Here is a 17,027-nt window from a genome sequence, read left to right as displayed (position 1 = left end):
TATTGAAAAAAAATGGGTGGGGGGCGAACGCAGTAACCACTCCGCAAACGCCACAGTCACCCCCGTTATGCGGGCCGGATGAGAATGTCTGGCGGGCCGGATGTGGCCCGCGGGCCGCCAGTTAGTGGTCACTGCTATAGACCATACATACTCTGCACGGGTCAGTGTCTGAGTGTGGGGACATAGGGGGCACTTGCGCTCTCCCCGTGCTCTTTCGGGACTCAGGAAAGAGGGTGCATAGTGAACCCATACAGCTGCGGACTTTCCCTGTCTGCCTATAGGAGGAAGCAGGGGAGCCCTCAGCACTGTTTTCGAGCACACTTTTTTGCGAGGTAAGTGTGTCAGGGTGTACTCTATCGGCCGCAGCCTGGATTTCTCCACGGTTACAACCGAGGGAGAGGTGAGTGAGGCGCAGCGGCTGCTAAAGCCGGTCAGGGACAGTGAGGTAAGTATAAGTCGATCAGTACTCAAAACGTGTGTAATTTCTCGACCGGGTGGCGGCCATCTTGGATTTGTGGGTCCGAACGATGTCATAGCGCCAAACTGATGTCAGAAATGGAATCCTTGTGGTCGACTTACCCCAAAAAGTGCATTTACACATGACTCTAGGCGCTCTGGTTCAAAAGTTAATTTTTTAAGATGGCGCGAGCAGCCATCTTGGATTTGGCCCTCTAGCAAAAATTGCCGGGATTTTTGGGAGGGACCTTGGGTCTATATTTTTTATAAAAGGTCCAATGATGTCAAATCAAGTGTCAAAACATCTTAGCAGAAGAATGGTCACGGAATTGAGGTTCTAGACCCAACTAGGCTTCCCCTAATTTTTTTCCCACGCCACGCTACTGGTGTATGTGCTGTCACGCACATGATGTTTCAAAAGTGGTTTCTATGTTGCCCTTTATTTGTGTATTCATTTGCGATAAGTAAAATTAATGCTGTTGGCCTTGCTGTTATATATTGTGCCGCAGGCCCGCAGCACATGATGGTTTTGTGTGCCCTCCCATGAAAATCCTATGCCCCCCCTTTAGATTTGTTCTGGCGCCGGGTCTGCACCCGCGACTGTTACAATGAAGGCTCGATAATCAGCTCACGGCATATAGGCAGGGGTAAAGTGCTATTTTTTACGAGTGAGGAGCGGACCTCACCTCCTCTAGGGGGGTCCGGGAGGTTGCTCCCCCGGGAAGATTTTTTTTAATATTGAAGTTAAAAGCATCAATCTGGTGTACTTTGAGAGCAACATTATCTATGGATACATCTCTCAACATCCATATGAAACACAACTGTAATCAGATGTTATTTTTCCAAACAACTCCCTCGACCCTACCCCTCCGTGAACTCTGTCTGTAGCCACACTCGCAACTCAACGAGGCTCCCTCCTGTCAGGTGGAGGGAGTAAATACAGCGGCAAGCTTTGGGACGACCTCCCCTCTCTCCGGCAGAAACAGGAAATGCCGTAACTGTATGTAACAACGGTTTCAAATCAGCATCTCTTTGACAAAAAATGTAAATTAATAACTCAAATAAAACTCCAAACATCTTTGATTGTGTTACTTTTTTGTAAAGCTCTTTTAGTTTTAAACCTGATGTTTATAAGCTTCTTAGTTTTTGCAACAGTCTGTAAATATACACAACTTTATAATAAAATACACACATTTACCTTGTTCTAGACTAAACACAGGTATGATCCTAAGTTAAAAACATATGAGGTTATCATGAGGTTATTATCATCGCAGTTTATCAGTGGATGTTTGCTGGAACTACTTGTAAACAGCGTGTTTCCTGACGGACAAACAGCGTGACTCCAGTCAGGTAGAAACCGGTCTCAAGTCAGCACCGCTGCAGACTCGCTGTTTGAGGGCTTGATAGCCCACACTCGTTGGTTTGGAACAGCCCTCAATATGGCGGACCCTCCGCATGAACGCGCAAACGGAGGGGTAGGGTGTAGGGGTAAGGTGTAGGGGCGGTTTGGGAATGGGCCTGAATGCACACACACACACACACACACACACACACACACACACACACACACACACACACACACACACACACACACACACACACACACACACGCACACGCACACGCACACGCACACACAGAGCCGAGCTTGAATGACACAAGCACACTTTTATTTCCATGTAACTCTCTGATTGGTCTGGTGCAGCGCCATATAGATAGAAGAGTTACGACAGCGGAAGTCCAAAAACGGTTATCGTCACGTGGTTCATGCAGACGAGGATCGTTCCCCGGAAGTTCATGGCGGGCAATGTGAATGCATTGATAACAGGAGATAGAACTACGATTTTTGGTAATTATTAGTGAATAAAGGTTTTGATTTGCAATATTTATACAACAAATTGATATGTGTATGTATTTACATCAATATGTTTTAAAAAATAAAATAGAATTTGCTAATATTAAGTGATAATATTAGGATTAGTGTGAACAACTAGTTTACATGTTAGGCTAACAGCGCCTTGGTTAAAGAGCCTGTTGCTGTTTATAGCTTTGAATTCTTTAAAACCAATATTATCTTCTTAAACTTGTATGGTAGTCAGGAGCATCACTTTCCAATGTTTATTTATATATTTAGAGGGAGGGGATCTAAAGGAACGCTTCAAAATTCAGATTAGATTAATTTCTACCATTTTCTTAAATTCATGGTCGTTTCAGTAATCCCATGGTAATTGAGGACACAAGTTATCTAAATGACTAATGTCATCTTTATGGCTTTCAGAAAAGACAGGAGACCGACAGGTGACTATCAAAGGACTAGCAGCAGCAGCAGCAGCAGCAGCAGCAGCATGATGATGATGTTAAATGTGTTGTTTTAGGAACATCCATTGCAAATACATGGAATTCAATAAACATTGAATAGCATATCATGCAGTTTGTCTGTGCCTTTTCCTCCGTGTTGTCCTGGTTTGCTGTGCTGCCTCCTAGGTGCCACCAAGGTTTGCTGTGCTGCCTGGGGATGCTCAAATTGCTCAGAGAAAGGAGTACGAATGTACGGCTTCCCCACTGACACAGAGCGCAGGAAAAGATGGCTGGCTCAAGTCAGCAGGAGCAATTTCACGACCAACAGCAAAAAAATATGTGAGGTAATTATATACAAACACTGCATTTGCACTTTTTCACAAAACGAAAACCACACCATCGGGAAAGCTTAATGTTTTGTTTAATACAGAAAAACAGGGAAAGGCTTGAAAAACACAGAGTTGAGACTCAGGGTGCAGGGTGAGGGTCTCAATGCAGGTATTCAGGCTCCATTGAATCCCCCTCTGGTTCTTGTGCTGAAAGAGGGAGTAACAGACAGGAGAAAGGGTTATACACACCTATATAGCACACCTATTGGATGGGAAATTGCCTTGGGGAGATAAGGTGTGGTCTTTGTTCCCAACTGAAGTTATGGAACTTTATTATTTGTGAGTTTAACAAAGTATGACAAATGGCATCAGTAACAGATGTGATATGAATTTCTATAAAGTTGTCTCACATTCTTTGTCATATTTTATATAAAGTATGTAATGAGTATAACATGTCCAGTAAGTATAAAGTGTTTCCTAATACTGTGTATTCAACCACTATGGAATATGTATGTGGGCAGACAAAACTGAGTTGTTCTGTGTGTGAAGTAACCTCAAGTCACTCCACAGGCACATTTGGATGCAGACCAGTTTGTCAAGACAAAAAAGGGCAAGACTAGGCTGAGAGCAGAGGCTATACCCACCATCTTCGTGCATCGCCCTGTGGTCAAAAAGAGAAGGGCCCCTGCACCACGATTCACCCCGGGACCTGTATCTACAAAGCCCATAGCTCATGATCACAGCTATAGTGTGAAAGGTGACACAGGTATAATAAGTATGAACTCTTAGCAACAAAAGTCATATTTCTTGTTTTTAAGTGGTATAATATTTTAAATGTTCGAAAATCTACAGTGCCATGTTTTCTACTTACATTAGTCTCAAAGATTGAGGGAAGAAGGGATGAGGAGACTGAGAGAAAGGAAAGTGAGGGTGAAGAAAGAGAGGACATGGCTAGTGAGGAGAGACAGGGAGGGTGGACACCACCCACTCAGCCAGCAGCCAGTCAGCATACGAGGGAACCAGCAGCCAGTCAGCATACAAGGGAACCAGCAGCCAGTCAGCCTACGAGGGAACCAGCAGCCAGTCAAACAGATCTATTAAAAAAATTAAAGAGAAAATTAAAGAGCTAAGAAGGAATCAACAAAAAAGCAAAGTCTGCACTAAGAAAAATCAGGAAGGAAAATGCAGCTCTCAAGAAAACAATGAAAATTAGGGACAACAAATATAAGAAAACGTTTTCAAAAGACTTAAGGCATTAGGCAGACTCACCACAAAGGGGATGAAATGGAGCAATGAGACAATTAAGAAGGCTTTAAAAATTCGCTTTGCGTGCGGACCAACGGGTTACAAAACTCTGCAGGAATTGCAGATTCCCCTTCCAGGAATAAGGACACTGCAAAGAAGGATGCAATGTGTTAAGTTTGAGCCTGGTGTGTAACAGCTAACATCACTGCCCCTCCACCAGTAACATCAGTGCCCCTCCACCTGCCAACATCACTGCCCTCCACCTGCAAGCACCCAGCCAGAGGAGCGCAAACAACAAAAACAAGCAAGGTGTCCCGTCATGTACCTGGAAGTTTGGGTTGGCAAAATGGAGTAAGGGAGGGACTTGAAAAACCTTGGTGGCTCTCTACACATGTTGTTACAGTTGTCTTGGTTACAGCTCTCAAGTTTTTTTTTGTGCCATATCCACATCTTTAGAAAATATGAAATAAATGAAGTGAAATCAACCTCTTCATCAGCTGAGCTGCAACATTATACAGACAGGTAATAATCAACATAATCACAAGGACACAATATGGCTCTGCTAAAAACACTCACTCTTACACGCACCAAAGTTATATTTATCTAATATTTAACTCCCTCCACCCCCGCATACAATCCCGTTTAGAAGCCCCTCTTCTCTAATTCAACAACGTTGGACGAAATGACATTAAGAGAACGGAATTTACAATTAAAAGGCTGTTCAACGTGTGTTGCTAACTTGATCCGGTATCCTAGCTTTATCTGTTATCTGTAAACGTTCCCTAAATCTACTAATTTAGGGATAATACACTGAACTCCTTTAATACACATGTTAATTTGAATCAGATGTACTGATAATATCCGCAATATAAATCTTTAAACTTCTTACCTTTAAAAGTCCGTCACGAACGGTCTATTATGCTGCAACTCTACAGCTCTGCTAGCCTTGGCGCTAACTTCCGGGGAATGATTGAGAGGCTCCACGATCCGCCATTGCTGTAAAAAAGTGGTCCATTGGAGTGAACGGAGATGACGTAACTCTCAGTCTATACGGCGCTGGTCTGGTGTCATGCCTCTGTTGCATTCACTGAACACAGGAAATTACATTCCTGCCATCCTCTCTGGTGTCACGATGAGGTTCACGTAAAGCACGGTTAATGTATTGTATTATTGAGGTAGAATTGTCCGGGGCTACAGAAAAAACATTCGGGGCAGGCCAACATATTATTCTACCAACAATGTGGAATTTATTGGCTACATATTACACAGATTATGCACAGCGGGAGCAGCAATAACCGTCAAATAATAATTCAGACAGGGGAGCTCCGCACCGCCTGCCTGCCGCTAGGGGGTGCTGCAGCGCCCTCAGCACCCCCCTTCCCGCGCCCATGGCTGTATTATTTCAGTTTGCTTCAGATTCAGTGATCTCTGCATTTCAATGAATCGATGATGGTTTGACGGCTCTGCAAATACAGAGTACAGTTTTTCAATGACGTTCAGGAATGTTTTCACGCTGCGGTTGACAGCACAACACTCACCAGATGTAGTGTGTGTGCCAAGCAGTGCACGTACACTGCGTATGGGTGGGTCTCTTTGATGCGCTGCTGCACACCAGAAATGTGACCAGACATGACGGAGGTACAATCGTAACTTTGGGCAACAATTGGGATATGTTTCAGTCCACACATCTCAAGTCCTTTGTTTATTGCTTCCACAATCCCAGCCGCGTTGCGAGAAGCTGAGCAATCAATAAAACACAAAAAACGCTCCTTGATTTCAAGCTGCTCTGCATATCTTAAACACACTGATAATTGTTCCGTTTTGCAAGACCTGGCCTCATCTGCAATTATAGAAAAAAATCCAGTATCCTCCACTTTCTCTACAATTTCTGCACAAACTAAGTTAGCGCATATGTCAATGACTGTTCTGGAAATCTGGGCTAGTCGCATTGAAATAGTTGGACTGCATGTTTTTAAAAGCAGAATCATACTTGGAGAAGAATCCACAAACCTCAAGAAAATTCCCACGCGGCTCTGACTCGCTTCCCTCCCGATGTCCGCGAAAAGGCAATCCGAGTATGGACAACAGCCTCACAATATCAACAATTTTGCACAAATAAGATCTGTTCTTCTCAACAGAATCTTCGTGGCTTCGGGAAAGTTTAGCTGCAATAGATCCAGAAGATGCAGTCACTTTATAGTTATCCCATTTAACCATGCAGTTCAGATGGGCCTGGGAGTGTGCATTCGGATAAAGTAGGCTGCTTGGGACAGCTGTGTTTTTCCCCAAGATCATCATGACCCACCACTGACGGCCCCGGCACTGGTGGTCTCCCTGCTGTAAGGTTAATGACGTTAGCTGGTCCTGCTAATCCAGAGCTCTCCGCTGTGGGGCTAACGTTAACTGGTTTAGCTAATCCAGAGCTGCTTGTTTGTGTGTTTGCCACTTCACAATCCGACGGCTGTTGGTTGGTAAGGTTAGCCTCAGTCGGTGGCTCTTCTGCTGTTGAAGCTTTACAAGACGTTTTAAAAATCGCCGAATATCATTACTGCTAATACAATAGCTGAATCACTTGTATACAAAAAAAAAAGGTGAGGGAACTTGTGTCCTTAACCTCACACGTCACACACACATGTCACAACATGCGACTGCTCAAAAATGAAATTATTTCAAACAAAACATGATATTATTCAGATTTGTATTGTAATAATCGTTTTATTACATCTATTAAAATATTGATATACGAAATATTTGTATCGGAACAGTTTTAGACTTAGTAATGCAGTAACATATTTAAGCCACCGGGGGGGGGCAATGCCCCTTTCCCCCCGCAAAATCCGCCTATGAAAATAAGCCTACATAGTGACACAGATAATCTCCTCCTTTACCGTCTAAAACATAGCAGCAATGATCACATTAATGCATCAGAAATTATAATTCAATATATATTATTCTGAAATGGACCTTTGTGCACACTTTGATAGCACTACTTCTGTTCTCACTTCGTCCACCACTGGCATCCAGTCCAACAGGGGGCGATACCACATGTGTCATTCTTTAGTTACCAGTGAAAGCATCACTGCGCATGCTCATAGACAGGAACCAGGAAGAGTAGCTAGTAAACAAGTGTCCACAGCGGTTCGGAGAGCGAACCTCCGATTCCATCAGAACTTTGCCGCTATTATGTCTAAAATCGAGATGCTGAGGCTGCTCATCACCCAGCGGCTCACGGCGGCAGCCGAGGAGATCTTCGGGGTGTTCGGGAGAACCATAGCCGAGTACGAGGAGGAGATCTCCCGCTCCAAGCTGGAGATCGAGCGCCAGCGCCGGCTGCTGGAGCTCTCCCTGCAGCCTGAGGTCTCTGTGCAGCTCCGCAGCGCAGGTGAGGAACCTCATGGCCGATAGCAGGCACTCTCTGCCGGTCACTGCTCACTGAGCCGTCACTGAATGAAGCTGCTGTTCACAAATGCGAAATACACAAACATAATTTGCTAATTAAGTGTTCACTAGAAAAACACTATACTACATTAACTAGCTGCTTTTCCAATGTTTAACTGCTTTATGTTTGCAATGTAAAGCGAGCCTATTGTCCAAATAAAGCTGAACATCAGATGTGTAAGAAGTAAAAGTCATAGTCTACTTTATTGTCAATCTTCTGTGTATGGGAGACAGGGAAGTACTGCATTCTAAATGTTACCCAAGTTAGACTCCTGCATTCCAAATGTTGCTCAAGTAAAAGTACAAAAGAAAATGGCATCAAAATGTACTTCAAGTAGCGACAGTAAAAGTAGTCATTGTGCAGATTGGTCCATTTCAGAATAATATATATGATATGTTTTATAATGATTGATCATTAAAGTGTTCTCAAAGCTGGTAAAGGTGCAGCTAGTTTGAATGACTTTTTATACTTCAGGGTAGCTTGTGGATTTACTCCAGGTGGAACTAAAGTCTGATTTAACACTTGATTATATTTCACATCATTCATCCACATCTGTAAAGTAACTAAAGGTACACCATTTTACTCTGAACTGTAGTGGAGTAGAAGTAAGGGGACATTAACATGTTCTGTCTTCTTAACTGATTCCTAAATAATGAACAATCATCATGTTGTTGGAATGAAAATATAGCATTTAACTTTTTTTCAGTTTCTGTATCAGCTACTGTATGGGGGTAAATGTTGGCAGTGAACGCAGAGCAGAAAGATATTAACTGTAATATAAAGGTATTTACGGTATTGCCCTAAAGTGCAAGTCAAAACAGAATTTCAGAAAACGCCACAGCATTTCAGGAAAACCACAGCATTTCAGGAAACACCACAGCATTTCAGAAAACGCTACAGCATTTCAGGAAGCACCACAGCATTTCAGGAAACACCACTGCAGCATTCACAAAACACTCAGCATTTCAGAAAACGCTACAGCATTTCAGGAAACACCAGAGCAGCATTCCACAAAACACTCAGCATTTCAGGAAACACTCAGCATTCCACAAAACACTCAGCATTCCACAAAACACCACAGCATTTCAACTTATACGGAAAGGGTATTCCTTTAGGGAATTCCTTTAGGGAGAACTGCGCAACATGTCCCGAAACATCAGCCGTTAGCTGTTAGCACTCAGAGCTCACAGCTCCTCATATCTGTTCAGAAACTAGACAAAAGTTAAACAAGTACAAATCACAGACAGTTTACATTAACTTTGAATAATAACACGGGAGAAACGGATCCTCTCTTTTCCTCTCTCCCTCTTTTTCTCTCCTGACAGCCCGTCAGTTTCTCATGCAGCGCGCTAAACAGTGGGCGGGGCTTCAGGTCAGACTCAGCAGCTGATCTGAGCTCTCTCCCGCGTCCGGTTACACTTCACTCGCGTTTATGTCCATATCGATCAGATCCAGCTCTCCTGATCGGCCTTTATAGAGAGCACAGATCAAACTATTAAGAGTGAATATCGGCCGATAATGATCGGCAGCCAATCGATCGGAGCATCGGACATTTTGACCGGCAGATTTTGGATTTACCGGTTTTTATTCAATTTTACCAGCTAAAAACCGGCAATTACCGGCTAACGGAAAACCTGGTACAGACGGGCCTGCCCATTAAGCGATTTAAAAACATACAATACAATCTTAAAATGGACAGGAAGCCAGTGGAGGGAAGCCAGAATAGGTGTGATGTGTTCATGCTTGCGTGTTCCTATAAGCAGCCGAGCCGCAGCGTTTTGTACCAGCTGCAGGCGTCTGGTTTAGGCCGGCATAAAGTGCATTACAGCAATCTAGACGAGTAGAAACAAAGGAATTAATTACACGCTCAAAGTCTAAAAAGGATAAAACCGGTTTAATTTTGGACAGGAGCCACAGAGTTTATCTGTTTATCCAATTTAACACTAGAACCGCCAACGGGTACATTTTACCCGCAGCTGTTTTTTGATTGTAGGTAACTTTTTTTCCATAACATATTAAAGTCTCCCAGTCCGTGACTTTTCCTGAAAGTGTGTTATGTAGCACCCTCTGTTGTTAAAAACGTCAATAGGAAGTCAGATTGAAAAAATCGCCAAATAAATTGCCATTTATACCCATATCCGCCAGCGGGTAATATTTACCTCATAGAAAATGCAGCGTAAACATGACGTGTTGCTATAGCAACGCCTTTTGCCTACTGCGGTTCCTTATAGATAGAGAGAGATAGATATATATATTGATAGATAGAGAGAGAGAGAGATATATATATATATTGATAGATAGAGAGAGAGAGAGAGATAGATAGATAGATAGTTATAGATAGTGTAACATCTTGGAGAATACAAGATCTTGGATGACTGAGCTCATGGTTGAGGACCCAATGCATGTGTGCAGGTTACGTGCCAGAATAAAGATGGACACTAGGAATGAGAGAAGTAGTCCGCGTTGTCTGTTTATGTAGACAATTATATGTCCATAGAACAGAACATTACAGATATATCGATAGAGAGAGATGAGAGATTTGTACCTAAACAAAACACAAGTCTAACACCAAGCGTTTAAATCAGCACTTGTAGCGATATGTTATACTTCATGCTATCTGCACAAACTATATCATGAAAAGCTGAGAGTCCACAGATTCTATTGGTATAGATTTCATCCCTGTGCGATCAAAACTCACTTTTCTGTATGATAAATAAAAGAACATTGTACCTTGCAAATCAATAGCGGGTACATTTTACCCGTTGGCGGTTTTAGGTATACAGCGACCTCTGGCGGTTCTAGTGTTAAAAGCACTGTCGATTTTGACGCTGTATGCCGTTGTTGTGAGTTTGGACCGAGCAGCTACAGGTTGGTTTATCCTGAACAATCCGATCTCCATTCAGAAAACACTCATTTTAAAAGGTTCTTCGCCTGCCTTCTTGTCTGCAGACTTGTCAAAGCATTAATTCATGGTTTTTACTAACCGGTATCAGTATGTCGTTACTTCGGCATCATTTTGAAACGTCTATTACAATTAAATCACGGTAAAATATGTTAATTTTGTTGTAGGTGGTATCTACCAAAGTATTTGCATGGATATAAGCCCTACCCCCTCTCCAGCGCGTCTTGTTTGAATGACAGGAGTAAACAGCTGACAGCCGCGGTGAAACATGAAACTCGAGCGATTAGAGCAGTGGTTCCCAAGGTTGGGAGGCGTGCCCCCCAGGCACCAAAGATCGCAGGGGGGGCGCCAGGCCTCAGATGATTTGAGGCCAAATATCATATTTAGACTTTTTTTTTTTTTTAATTTATTATTGATTTTTTTTACATATAATTGTAAAGCAATACATAATTGTCACTAAAAGCCTTGTCTCTACATTACAATAACATATACAAAATAATTGATTTGAATAACAATTCAAGTTAGTAGCTATTAAAGGCATAAAAAGACAAAAGTATAATTCTTTCTTTAATAGAAATGTTTCTTCTGCCCGTAAAGTGTCCAAACCGGGCTTTTCTGGATAAGCGCATTTTTAAAACATAGTCATTGTCCATGCCGGTTTCAGTTTGATTATTTGTCACAGGTGCTCCGATCAGATCGGTCTCCTCCATTTTGTAGATTATTTACGACTTTTGAATCCACATAAACTGCATCGGCAAAATCCGGCTTACTTTGAGCATGTGTTTTAAACAGTTTAATCCCTGTGTGAATTGTTTCCACTTCCGCGCCGTCCTTTAATTTCTTCATACAGCGGGAATCCAAATGAATTAATCCTGAGTCCAATAACCATCAAAGTCACTCCAATAGTGCTCCTTAATTACGCTTTCATCCTCCTTTAATAAAATACTTCACATTCATCTAGTTTGTGACAGTAGTTGTAGCATTTGAGAGTTTTAAACTTTAATTACCGCTGTTGCGCCCCCTCCTGTGTGTGTGTGTGTGGGGGGGGGGGCGCAACTTCCAACAGGAGTCATTTGGGGGGGCTCTTGGGAAAAAAGTTTGGGAACCACTGGATTAGAGCGATGCGAATATTCGGGGCTTTTATCCATGTAAATACTATGGTAGACTACAACAAAATGAACATATTTTACCGGGATTTAATTGTAATACACGTTTCAAAATGATGCCGAAGTAACAACATGCTGATACCGGTTAGTAAAAACCATGAATTAATGCTTTGACAAGTCTGCAGACAAGACTTTTTAAAATGCGTGTTTTCTGAATGGAGATTGGATTGAGCTGCTCCGTCCCAACTCAAAACATGATACAGACATAAATAAAGCAGCGACACAGACAGTCTGTGGTTTGTTCATGTTTAACTTTTGTCCAGTTTCTGAACAGATATGAGGAGCTGTGAGCTCTGTGTGCTAACAGCTAACGGCTGATGTTTAGGGACATACAGGACTGTCTCAGAAAATTAGAATATTGTGATAAAGTTCTTTATTTTCTGTAATGCAATTTAAAAAAAAAAAAAAAAAAAAAAAAATGTCATACATTCTGGATTCATTACAAATCAACTGAAATATTGCAAGCCTTTTATTATTTTAATATTGCTGATTATGGCATACAGCTTAAGAAAACTCAAATATCCTATCTCTAAATATTAGAATATCATGAAAAAGTATACTAGTAGGGTGTTCAACGAATCACTTGAATCGTCTAATTAACTCGAAACACCTGCAAGGGTTTCCTGAGCCTTGAAAAACACTCAGCTTGGTTCAGTAAACTAAATCACAAGTATGGGGAAGACTGCTGATCTGACTGCTGTCCAGAGGACCGTCATTGACACCCTCCATCAGGAGGGTAAGACACAAAAAGAAATTTCTCAAAGAGCAAGCTGTTAACAGAGTGCAGTTTCAAAGCACATCCACAAAAAGTCTGTTGGAAGGGGGAAATGTGGCAGGAAACGCTGCACAACCAAGAGAGATGACCGCAGCCTTAACAGCATTGTGAAGAAGAGTCGCTTCCAGAATTTGGGGGAGCTTCAAAGACAGTGGACTGAAGCTGGAGTCCAGGTATCAAAAGTCACTGTTCACAGACGTGTCCGGGAAATGGGCTACAATAGCCGTATTCCCATGGTCAAGCCACTTCTGAACTCAAGACAACGGAAGAGGCGTCTGACTTGGGCTAAGGAAAAGAAGCACTGGACAGTTGCACAGTGGTCCAAAGTCCTCTTTTCAGACGAAAGCAAGTTTTGTATTTCATTTGGAAGTCAAGGCGCCAGAGTCTGGAGAAAGGCTGGAGAGGAGCAAAATCCAAGTTGCTTGAAATCCAGTGTGAAGTTCCCACAGTCAGCGATGGTTTGGGGAGCCATGTCAGCTGCTGGTGTTGGTCCACTGTGTTTCATCAAGCCCAGAGTAAATGCAGCTGTGTACCAAGAGATTTTAGAGCACTACATGCTTCCGTCTGCTGAAAAGCTCTATGGAGATGAGGAATTCATTTTCCAGCATGATCTGGCACCTGCCCACAGTGCCAAAACCACCAGTAACTGGTGTACTGACCATGGCATTACTGTCCTCGATTGGCCTGCAAATTCCCCTGACCTGAACCCCATAGAGAATATGTGGGGTATTGTGAAGAAGAAGCTGAAAGACACCAGACCCAACAATGCTAATGAGCTAAAGGCCGCTATTGAAGCATCCTGGGCATCCATAACACCTCAGCAATGCCACAGGCTGATTGCCTCCATGCCACGCCGCATTGATGCAGTAATCCGTGCAAAAGGATTCCCAACCAAGTACTGAGTGCATTAATGGACATTTTCAAATGTTTGATTGTGTTTTGCTGTTATAAATCTTTTTTTTTTACTTGGTCTGAGGAACTATTCTAATTTTTTGAGATAGGATTTTTGAGTTTTCTTAAGCTGTATGCCATAATCAGCAATATTAAAATAATAAAAGGCTTGCAATATTTCAGTTGATTTGTAATGAATCCAGAATGTATGACATTTTTGTTTTTTTAATTGCATTACAGAAAATAAAGAACTTTATCACAATATTCAAATTTTCTGAGACAGTCCTGTATTGCGCTGTCAGATGCTGACCAATCACGAAGCGTCAATTCTTGACTGGCAGCAAAAACCACCAATCACAGCAGTGCTTCTCTGGCTGGCTCTGTACAATCACAAACAAGAAGGGTTCTCCCTAAAGGAATACCCTTTCCGTATAAGTTGAAATGCTGTGGTGTTTCCTGAAATGCTGTTTAGACTTGCACTTCAGGGCCACCGTAGGTATTTGTTACTTTATGGCAAGTGACATCCTCATTTAAATATTCAACAATGTTATCGCATATTTTCTTGAAATCCTGCCACCCTTCTGGGCAACTTAAATTACAATAATACAAGATAATTAAATAGTTGATTTATATTTGGTATCAACAATCTGAAATCTGCAAAGTAACTAGTTACTAATACTGTCAGGAAAAGTGCAATATTGGCTTTAAAGATGAAAAGCTAGAAATACTAGTAGCTAGAAATACTAGCAAAATGTACAGTACAGTTCTTCAGTAAATATTAGGTTCCAACACTGTAGCATATTCCATGAGTTCAAACGACTGCTGATTTTTTTTATTGCAAAAAAACGGCTTGATTTATATTGTGTTAACAATAATGTTGAAACATTGCCACTGTCTGGTAATACAAAAAGGAAACAACAACAGATCACATTTATAGTATTTGAAGCTTTTCTTAGTACAAAAACTTGAGTTTTGATCATGTTCCGACTCTTCTTTGTTGTGCCTCAGCTCTCAGTGTGCAGCAGGAGTGGGGCTCCAGCCTCAATGAGAGGACCCCCTCCCCCATCAAGGAGGAGGAGCTGTGGCAAGAGGAGAAGCCCCAGACTGTGGAGCAGAACAACGTCACCTTCCTGTTGTTCCAGAGCGGAGATGTGGGAAACAAGCAGGACAACGAGCACCTGAACTCAGACGCCGACACCCATTCAGGCACCTTGTTGCAGACCTATCCCAAGCCGGAGGCGGCCCCTGGAATTTCAGATGCAGCTTCAGGTAACGGCCTGCTGGACAGTGTGGACCTGGACTTACCGCAGTCTGAGGTGGTGGACTCGTACATCTGCACCATCTGTGGCCGTGCTTTCGCGCAGCGAGGACACTGGGCCAAACACGTGCAGGTGCACCGCAAGGCAGAGAACAAATTGGACAAGTCGTACACGTGTGACATCTGTGGAAAGAAACTCACACGCTTTGACGGGTATCAGAAACACTTGAGGATTCACACGGGTGAAAAGCCATACTGCTGCAATGAATGTGGGCGCAGATTCAGCGACAACTCCAATTACAAACGACACATTCGCACGCACATGGGACAGAAGGTGCAGCCGAGCTGAGGCCCAGGCGCACGGAGGATACAAACCCATGACACTTGCAACAACACAGGCAATACATGTCCACAGTCATTTGGATGAATATGAAAACTCTTGTGTTTATTAATGCCCTTCCTCCACCGATTTTAACTATGCCCCTCTAAAAGCTTTGCTTTATAAAAGCCAGAACAAATGAAAAGTATGTGTTCCACATTCGAAAGATTTTTTTATTTAACTCGGAGTGTCCGTGCGGTCTTAAAAAGTATTGAACGTTGATAAATCTATTTAGCGAAAATTAAGGCTATTAAAAAGTATTAAAGGGCATTTTCCAAGGTATTCAATGTTGCAGCTTGTTTTCAATAAGTATATAAATTGTCCAAAGAGGTTTGTATTCTACAGTTTGCCTGAATATAATCATTGTTTGGTGTGTATTGTGATTCTGTGTAGTTTATTTATGGCATCCCGTTGGATTTGACGTCATCTGAACAGGACATCGCACGCTCACTGCTTGATAGCGCGCAAAGGTCCGTTTACGCCAGTTGTTAAACAACATCGTTATGGGAAAATGCAAGTTTCCATCCAAATGGTTGGAAGATATGGAGGAAGGACAATCAATACTGTATATAGTAAATGTGAGGTAGAGTGTGTCGCCGTGGTAACCGGTTACAACTCAAAGTTGCGATGAGGTCTTAAAATGTATGGAAAGGGTCTTAAAAAAGGTCTTAAAAGGTATTAAATTTGACTTCGGGATTCCTGCATATACCCTGTAACTATTAGTTTGCCTGTTTGATAAACCACATCAACTAAAACTGGGTTATTAAAGCCGTTCAGAGTTTGGAAAAAAAAAACACAGAACAAGAGAAAACAGCTCACCATTTGAGGAGTAATAACACAACTTTAAAACATTTATCTTGCAACCAAATGTTAATGTGGATAAATTGATGAACAGGATACTTGGATTTTATATGAATGTATCCACGTTTGTGTGACCATAACCCAGGACAAAGAAGAAAATACATAATATATTTTTATATCTAACAGATATGTATACACTGGGGAAGCAGTGAAGTTGCACTCAGGGCCGACCCTAGACTTTTGGGGGCCCTAAGCAAGCAAGGCTTGGGGGGCCCCCCTCACTCTAGCGCGTTCTCACTACACACAACACGGAACCAACTTTTGTCTTATGTTAGCATAAGCACACATATTGTATAAACAAGTGTGTAAACACTGTGGACCTAACATCCTCTAGGGGGGTCCTCATCTCCTCTAAGGGGGTCCGGGGGCATGCTCCCCCTGGAAGATTTCTTTTTAAATATTGAAGTTAAAAGCATCAATCTGGTGCACTTAGAGAGCAAAATTAAGAGTTCTATGGATACATCTCTCAACACCCATATGGATATTTTACAAATCACTCTCCTTTTAAACTGTATTCTTTTGTCATATAGTATTTCATAACTGCTTTTCATTTATTCTCTCTGGCTGTCCATCTCATAATGTTCACATAAAAACTAGCTGTCAATAGGAATATCATTCAGAAGAATTATGATTTCATGCAAAAATCTGTCACAAAAAGAGGTTGCACATTTAAATGCAGGTGTTGTTATGGCAACATCAGTGGCCAAACAGCCACATTTACTGCTGCAAATACGTTCAAACATGCTGTCGACACGTAAAGCAGTGGCATCTATGCCACCATTTCAGCTGACTTTTTCTCAGCAATACTATCACATAACATCCATATATTTCAGTGCTAGGTTGATGCTTAGCTAAGCTAACTATGAAACACTTTAACTGACAGGACTCAGGATCAACTGTGTACTGTAAGGCGGAGCCCTGCACGGGTCTGATTTTCAAGACCCGCACCGCACCCGCGATGTGCAATATCGAACCCGCCCCGCTACCCGAACATAACCCGCATATATATGAGCAGTGAAAACGTACAATT

At 42.2% G+C, this 17,027-nt stretch overlaps 1 protein-coding gene and 2 long non-coding RNA genes across 4 annotated transcripts; 2 read left to right on the top strand and 1 right to left on the bottom strand.

Annotated features, from left to right (window-relative positions):
• The first annotated feature begins 1,824 nt into the window (after window positions 1-1,824).
• Window positions 1,825-3,930, top strand: LOC307021070. Its single transcript, XR_013803075.1, has 3 exons — window positions 1,825-2,303; window positions 2,733-3,096; window positions 3,652-3,930. It is a non-coding gene; the product is annotated as an uncharacterized lncRNA (long non-coding RNA).
• On the bottom strand, window positions 3,188-4,644 carry LOC307021069. 2 transcript variants are annotated; one of them, XR_013803073.1, is made up of 4 exons: window positions 4,351-4,644; window positions 3,953-4,175; window positions 3,726-3,824; window positions 3,188-3,288 (listed from the first exon to the last, which is right to left on the bottom strand). It is a non-coding gene; the product is annotated as an uncharacterized lncRNA (long non-coding RNA). The 2 variants fall into 2 exon arrangements; XR_013803074.1 differs by having other exon boundaries at window positions 3,726-3,796.
• Window positions 4,645-5,287: 643 nt separating this feature from the next.
• On the top strand, window positions 5,288-15,511 carry LOC307021068 (uncharacterized protein). The gene is made up of 2 exons (XM_079652841.1): window positions 5,288-7,708; window positions 14,508-15,511. Exons 1-2 carry the CDS (start codon window positions 7,285-7,287, stop codon window positions 15,104-15,106), a joined length of 1,023 nt encoding a protein of 340 aa, XP_079508967.1. The 5' UTR covers window positions 5,288-7,284; the 3' UTR covers window positions 15,107-15,511.
• The last annotated feature ends 1,516 nt before the right edge of the window (window positions 15,512-17,027 follow it).

This window comes from Notothenia rossii (assembly GCF_949606895.1).
Source record: "Notothenia rossii genome assembly, chromosome: 10".
Taxonomy (NCBI): Eukaryota; Metazoa; Chordata; class Actinopteri; order Perciformes; family Nototheniidae; genus Notothenia; species Notothenia rossii.
Note: the sequence above shows the minus strand (reverse complement) of the source record. Positions and strands in the feature narration are given on the sequence as shown.